At 33.8% G+C, this 8,127-nt stretch overlaps 1 protein-coding gene across 2 annotated transcripts in view; it reads left to right on the top strand.

Moving 5' to 3' along the window:
• The window catches only part of LOC107548897 (RNA-binding protein 40-like), a 13,085-nt gene that overhangs the window by 4,664 nt on the left and 294 nt on the right, over positions 1–8,127 (top strand). The window contains exons 6-16 of one of the 2 annotated variants that reach the window (XM_016229752.1): positions 920–1,031; positions 1,646–1,714; positions 1,809–1,951; positions 3,016–3,141; positions 3,275–3,429; positions 5,482–5,649; positions 5,982–6,076; positions 7,137–7,195; positions 7,367–7,499; positions 7,652–7,724; positions 7,935–8,023. In XM_016229752.1, the coding sequence (XP_016085238.1) occupies positions 920–1,031; positions 1,646–1,714; positions 1,809–1,951; positions 3,016–3,141; positions 3,275–3,429; positions 5,482–5,649; positions 5,982–6,076; positions 7,137–7,195; positions 7,367–7,499; positions 7,652–7,720 (1,129 nt within the window). In that variant the 3' untranslated portion in view covers positions 7,721–7,724; positions 7,935–8,023. Of the gene's footprint in view, positions 1–919; positions 1,032–1,645; positions 1,715–1,808; positions 1,952–3,015; positions 3,142–3,274; positions 3,430–5,481; positions 5,650–5,981; positions 6,077–7,136; positions 7,196–7,366; positions 7,500–7,651; positions 7,725–7,934; positions 8,024–8,127 lie in introns of those variants that run through there. The other variant, XM_016229753.1, reaches the window with a different exon arrangement.

The following is an 8,127-nucleotide window of genomic DNA, read 5'->3' as shown; positions in this document are numbered from 1 at the left end:
TATCTCTTTTGTGTGTGTATATATATATATATATATATATATATATATATATATATATATGTATGTATGTGTATATGTATATACAGAGAATTAATCATTTTACATTTTTTTACTTAAGTACTGAATGCACTTTTATAACTAATGAGAGACAATTAAATTCTCATTGGTATTTTTTATAATTATTATTATTACAATTATTATTAAAATCTTCCTAAAATATGTCTTACTGTTGTCATACTAGCAAAGCATCGCTAAACTAGTCTATTGATGTCTTTATGAAACGTTATGAAATATTAAAAGCACATTGTTGTTTAATTTTATATTACCAGCAAAACCATTGTGAATATTTTATATATTACTTGCCCTAAATTAATTACTATAGTGATATTCAGTGTTGAGGAGTTAATAAGTGGCAATGGTACTAACCGATAGTTTTTTAAGTAACAAGTCATATGAACAACTAACAGTGTAGCGTTATATAATTAATTATCGCTTAGTAGGTTTCCCTGTTTTGGAAATTTCCTGAATTGGAAATTTCATATTCTTTTTGTAGAGAAATTAATATTTAAAAATCGCCATTCATAACTGGAGTTAGATTGTCTGTTTTATTAACTGTGTGTATATTTATGTTGAAGTTTTGTGCAAGTTATATACTGCTTTTTATTTTTATAATCAAAAGTAATCAAATATAAAATGTTAGCTACTTCTTGAGTAGCTGCTCTCCCGTCCCCAAACGCAGGCGTGTTTTGCAGGCGTGGGCATTTATGAAACACAGCCAAATGTTTGTACCTCGCTCTTATATTTATGCTTCACGATTATGTGCATGCATTTTGTCACGGGTAGCATTTCTGGAAATGTTTCCCTGTCTCCTCTCCGAGGCTAACGACTGGCAATTTTTCATTTTTCTTTCCTCCCGCAGGTTGAAATTTCAAACAAATCCAACGCTGAAATATTTATACCCTCCTCCTTCAAGTGGAATTTTGACAAACATTACACACACTCTTCTGAGCGTGCCCAAGTTCTACGTTCAAGTGAGTAGAGGCTACAAAGATTTTTTTTTTCCCTTATCTTTTTTTGTTGTTTTATTGATCAGTTCATGTTGGGAATGTGTAATCACACATCTGTAGTCTTACCTCTTGTGTATCAGTATCTGTCTCCTATTTTCAGGTTTTTAGTTCATATCAGGTAAAAAAAACAAAAACAGAAAAACTTTCATTCTCAGACTGGCACTAATGTGATTTTTTCCCGAATCAAGTCCAGTCTCTAAAACATCAAACCACAATATTTGCATGGAATTATTCTGATGGTATTAATATCGTGCTCATGTGGGAGGGATGAGTGATGCATTTAACATTTTCCCTTAAGCTACACTGCAACGTTTTGTAAAACCAGGGAGATGTTATAATTTCCCAGGCTGCCTTTTGGTGGTGCTAGATTTCTGAGAAACAAGCTGGCGCTTTAAACACATTAAATCTGTTGCTCAGAGTATCGTTTCAGAGCCTAAATATATTCCCACACAGCAATCTGGGTTACATATGGAGCCAGGGTCAAGATTAATGTTTGTGTCCAAGAAATACTCAGTACCAGGTGTGTGGAAACAACACACACACTCTTTTTTTCATCAGGTGAACATGTTCCTCCACAGGTTCTTCACTTGATGAATAAGATGAACCTTCCCTGCCCGTTTGGACCAGTGACGGCTCCTCCGCCAATGGTGAGTTGGTATTATGCACTTTTGCAATGTTTGTCTTAACTCAAACAATCAGGGCAGCATGATGACGAATGTATAATATGAGTCACATCTTCAGTTTGAGATGCCTCCAGGCCCAATGCCGCCCATGCCCCCACCCTTCCCCCCAGAGAACCCTCCTCTCCCGGAGCACGAGGAGGGGGCGTCGGGCAGTGAAGAAGAATCTGAGTACGAAAGTGGAGATGAGGAGGACAAGGAGAGGTAGCTGGTTTTCCACCTTTCTATTTTGTCTACAAACTGTTTTAGTTTGACGTTATTAGGTAACTATTATTAGGCAGTGTGTGCAAACAAGGTGTTGTGTTTACAACTGTTTTAAAAATTAATAATAAGAAGAAATGTTCCTTGAGCATCAAATCAGCAAATAAGAATGATTTCTGAAGGATCATGTGACATTGAAGACTGGAATAATGGCTGCTGAAAATTCAGCTTTTCATCACAGGAATATATTACATTTTAAAATATATTTAAAAATAAATCAGGTATTTATAACTGTAATAATTTTCACAGTATCACTGGTTTTATTGTATTTTTATCAAATAAATGCAGCCTTGGTGGGCATAAGAATCTACCAACCCTAATTCTTTTTTAGGGTAGTATAACTATCCCATTATAAAATGTAGAATTTAACCATGGACATATTTTTTAAACACAAAACGGTGAGAATTTTTTAATGAATGTGCAGTACAGCCGATAAGACAATCATTTTTCATATTATGACCAATAACCATTAAATAGTCAATAAAAAAGTTGTTTTAAATGCTCGTGAGTTTAAGCATCACACCATTATAAAATATTGCTAAAGATTACATTTAACAGTGTTCTTGAATTATTAGTGTTTTTAAAAAAGAATTTTAAGTGGTTATTAGACAATTGTCTAATCTGTATGTAAAATATAAGAGAAATGAGCATAGACAATTATAGTATCTCTAATATCAACCAATACTGATGAATAAATACATTTTCTCACTCTACAGGGACATTTATCTTACAGAGAGATTATTATTAACCATTTTTGTGTCTGCCACTTGCCTAAAACGTAAATGCAATCTCTTGTCCAATATCTACAATTAACTGGTAGTATTTTTTGACTATGCATCACCAGCTTTGGCACGTTTTCTCATTGACAGATTGTCAGCCTCCAGAATGGCAGTAGCTGAAAGCTGCAAAATGTTCGGTTTGTTTGTTTTGTTGCCGTGTTTTGCCTTGTGTTCAAAAGCCATACATGTTTAATAGCTTCTCACTTCTTCTCTCTGCATTCCACAAAGGATGATCAGACTGATGGGCCTTGTTAACCAGCCATGCAAAAGACCGTTGAGAACAAAGACTTCTTCCAAGAGAAAGAAACCCAAACTAAAAGACCTCCTGTTTATTCCCAAACCAGATTCCCACGGGTAAATTCTCAGCTGCATTTCACTCAACCAGAAGCTTCTTTATCATTAATTAAGTAAAACAAAACTTCACCTTTTAGTTTCAAAAGACCACCTTCAGCAATACATAAAGAGAGCTCAGTGTTGTATCTCTCAGCCCCTCAGGCCCAGCCTTGCAGCCATCAGACGTGTTCGAGCAACCTCAGACACTTGGACAGAAAAAGATTGAGTTCCATATATCGGCTGAGGTGTCCACCATCCTCGAGGGTCCCAGACAGAATCAGGAACCGCAATTCACAGATGTGAACGAAGGTAAGGCTTCACGTCCCCCGCCACTCCTTCCACATCATCCATTTATCTATCCACCTGCATCACCGAATGCGCCCCGGGTTCAGCCATCCATCCTGAGCGGACCTGCTCAATTAACACAGCAATTAGCCCTGAGAATAGTGACTCAGCTGGAGAGAAGATTTAATGTATCGGGCTGTCAGCAGGCCGAGCTGCTCTCGCCATGAGGCGTTGAGACCCTCCCCTGCGTCAGGATAACCATGAAACTTTATTTGGGAATCAGGAATGACGGAATGATCAAACTAAAACAAACACACACAAAACTTTTCGGTGCACTATTAAAAATGTCAAATTGTGACAAATGTCAAATTGTGATGTGGTTGCCAGATATTAACTATAAAAAAAATACCGTAGCAACATTTCAGGTTTTACGGATTTAAATTAAATTTACAGTGAAAAACTGTATAAATTGATATAATGTTAATATATCAATCTACTAGAGTTCTAAATCTGTTTTGTACATTTATAATATACCAACGACCAACAAAAATACAGGTAGTGAGTAGAGCCACATGCAGAATCAAGCTGAGGTAATCATACACATATGATTAATACATAATCATAATCATCATTCATTATCATCACACAATAAATAATTTAATAAGATTTTGTCTAAAAAAAACTAAGAAGAAACAGTGATTTCAACGAAAAAGCATCAAATGTATAGTTTTACTCAAAAAATTCTGGGAATGTCAATATACCGTTTTTCATTGTAAATTGTAAGATGACTTGTTCTTTTTCATTTCCAAAAACTCGCAATTAATCGCATCCAAAATAAAAGTTTATGTTTACATAAAATATTTATATTTCTGTACAAGTACACATACATAAATGTATATATTTAAGAAATATATGTAATGTTTTTAAAGTACACACAGACAAATGTATATATTTAAAAAATATATGTAATGTTTATATGTATATGTGTATGTGTGTGTGTATGTATATATATATATATATATATATATATATATATACACACAAATGAATAATATATACATACACACATACATGCATATGTGTGTACATTTATATATATATATATATATCTATAAATATACACAGTACACACTTTTATTTTGGATGTGATTAATCGCGATTGATCAATTTGATAGCCCTACTGTTTATAGTAAGGGAACTTGCTGTTTACCCATTAACAGGCTTTTACCGTTAAAATGACAATAATTCTTTACAGTGTGCAGGTATGTCAAAGCAATTATTTAACACAGCAAAAAAAGTCGTCCTCTGCGGTCAAATTTAGATCCAGTCTTTTGTTTACCTTGTCTTCCTGTTTGTTTTCCATAAATGTCTATGACCTAAACCCGAGATGGAAAACCTTTCAAAGACAAACAGCTTTCCTAACCTGTTTAAAAAAGAAACGAGCACAGGGACGGTAGTTATTTCGCATTAACTGATAATAAACAATACGTTTAAATGACGAGAAACGTCAAAGGAATACACCTCTCCGAGGGAAATTATCAGCACTTCTTGCTCTAGTACACATTAGGCACTAGATCTGTCAAACAAGTTTCCAGAGGATTTGTGTAGCCTCGCTGCTTCCCATAATTCCTCAAACACGTTTGCTTACGGCTTACTGCCAACTGCCAGGTGACATCTCCAACTGTGCTATGAAAGAACCTGAAAGAAAACCCCACAGAGCGTGACCCCACGCAAACACACCAGTGTCACCCTCAGAGATTAATACACTCGCCTATTTCTTTTTCCTCTGGCATGGATTTTCCATTTTAGCTGTTTTTACGTGCCTTTTGTTATTGATTACAGGAATCATTTTTGCTTTCGTGCACGACAAGAAAACGATCCTGCGTTTTTGTTTTCGAGTTTGTTTTGAATAGTCAGGGCTTGTCAATTTGATACGTGTTCACACAAGACTTGGGTGCCGCCGTTCACTTGTCACCGTTGAAATTTGCAACAGGCCGCCTGTCTCAGACAGATTGAAATTGAGCACCGTGACAGTTCAAAGCACGCTCTAATTATGTTTATGCAACTTATTCCTAGACACGGCAGAGATGGAGGTTTCCGTTCAGGACGCTGCAGAAGGGTTTGGGAAAATCTACCCAAGCGCTCAGGTCCCCAGACAGGAGGAAGAGAGGGAGGAAGATGAGGACATCCCCTCGGAGTTCATCTCTAGGAGAGAGCTAGAGAGAGGGAGACTCTCCAGAGATGGTGAAACACTCTCAAATTGTGCACACATACACTTGTTCTTTGTAGTACACTGAACATCAAATAGAATTGAGAAGCTCTTGTAAAGAATTTGCCTTCCAGTGTTTGCAAGAAACATGCAGCCGATCTTTAAAGAGGAAATTAATATTTGATATGAAGCACACCAGGCTGTTGTCATATGACTGTTTGCATGTTTCAGATGTTTGCGAGTGACTGCTTAATGTATTTATTTTATGTCAGTCAATCATTCCTAAACGTATGTTTGAAAGCTTTATTTCTCAGATTTACTATTCAAATGATTGTGTCAATACATTTTTTTATTGACTCTTTTACAGAGATGAAGAAAATGTCTGTGTTTAAAAATTATGAACATGGAGAGCCAACCTGCAGACTTTATGTTAAGAATGTTGCAAAGCAAGTTGAAGAAAAAGTAAGTGTCTGCACTACCGAGCAAAAAACAAACAAAACTAAACTAAAGTTGAATATTAAAACTAAATGATATCATTTATTTTTACATTTATTTATTATTTATTAATTCATTAATTTATTCAATGAATGAAATAGAATAGACAATTACTGTGTAACTGGATAATTACTTTATGGAAAAAAAATATTTGTTTTCCATTTATATTTTATTTATTTATTTTAATATAATTGAATGAGTTGGACTGAACAATTATTGGATAACAAAATATATGCATAAATATTTGTTTTTGAAAAAAGATAAATGCATAGTTTTATTTTTAATTTATTATATATTTAATTAATTTATTTATTAATTTATTTTTTATGATTAAGACCTTTGAACATCTGGATAATTTATGGATTAAATTACTTGTTTTGGAAATAATATTGTATTTATTTATTTTATTAATGTAATATTTTAATATTAGTGGCTGAGTTGATTTATTCATTTATGGACAAATATTAAAGTAGATTATATATTATAGTTAAATATATAATTTTTTTAAAATATAATTTAATTGTTTATTAATTATTATTCATTTTTAATTGATAATTTATTATTATTATTACTATATGTTGTATACATTTATTTTCTTGGACTGCACAATTTTTATGATTAAGACCTTTGGATAACTGGATAATTTATAATAATTTATAACTGGATAATTTTTTATTTATTATTATTATTTTTACCCATATGTTTTATACATTTATTTTCTCGGACTGGACAATTTTTGGATAACCAGATAATGTATTAATGTATCAATAAATATTAACCAGTTTTGTTAATTGGCCAAGTGGGCATGCAAATAATTTCAAGATGGAGAAATATCAGCCTTAGTTACTAGTTACCCTTTATTACTAGTTTTTACAGTATACTCAATACCGTATACGTTTGTATTGTACATATAGCAAATTCTTAAGATTGCATAACATTTGCTTCAGTGTGTGGTCTAGAATAGCCTGAGAGCTCTCAATTCTCACTTTATTACCAGTTACATAACCCAGCTCAATCTTTTCTGCAGGATCTGAAGTTCATCTACGGCCGGTATATCGACATCTCCTCAGAGGAGGAGAGAAACATGTAAGCACCACTGTCTCATGCCTCAGGCCCTTGTCTGGGGCCTCAATTCCGCGAATCACAATCAAAGCCAATGAAAAGAAAACATCACTCCTATATTCCTCAGGAGTGGTGAATAAAGGCAAGTTCTTCATGAACATGTGCTGATGTATAAAGTGTGTTTGTTCCCGTCAGGTTTGATATTGTTTTGATGAAAGAGGGGAGGATGAAAGGTCAGGCCTTCATCGGGCTCCCCAGCGAGAGAAGCGCAGAGAAGGCCTTAAAGGAAACCAATGGATATGTTCTCAACGATAAACCTCTTGTGGTGGTATCCTTTGTTTTTCAGTCATTTTTGGCGTTAAGTTTCTGACAGAATGTTTTGTCTTTCTTTCTCTTTTCTTTCTTTGCTTGTTATACCTAGGATTTATTATTACAAATGTTTTACTGTCGAACAAAATCACGCCTTAACTTAAACTCCAGCAATTTGCCCGATCTGCAAAACCTAAACAGGAATCTGCTGACCCAAAGAAAGGAGGGAAAAAACACTGAACTGGTGGGTTAAAAGACCAACAATTGTTATATTTATGTATATATTTTTTATAGCTATGTCTGTTGAAGTGGGTGGGTGACAAATGTACTGATTATTTGTTATTATAAATTATTATAACTGGTTTGGATAGCCTCTTGATTTTGAAGCTTGAAGATTGATTTTTTTTTTTTTGTGTCCAGATAAATTTTAACCCAACATTTCTATTTGTTTAAGATGATGTTGATGTACAATCATGAGCCTACAGGAGCTCCATCTTTACTTCATATCCTTTAAAATATCCTTTAAAAGAGTTATTTGAATTGCTTGCTTTGATAAAAAAAATATAGGCAATAACTGAATTCTTCCAAATGTCAAGCAATATTTTTTATGTTTATGTTTATTAGCATAAATTATATATATATATATA

The sequence above is a fragment of the Sinocyclocheilus grahami genome, unplaced genomic scaffold, assembly GCF_001515645.1.
Source record: "Sinocyclocheilus grahami isolate Dianchi unplaced genomic scaffold, SAMN03320097.WGS_v1.1 scaffold357.1, whole genome shotgun sequence".
Classification (NCBI taxonomy): domain Eukaryota; kingdom Metazoa; phylum Chordata; class Actinopteri; order Cypriniformes; family Cyprinidae; genus Sinocyclocheilus; species Sinocyclocheilus grahami.
Note: the sequence above shows the minus strand (reverse complement) of the source record. Positions and strands in the feature narration are given on the sequence as shown.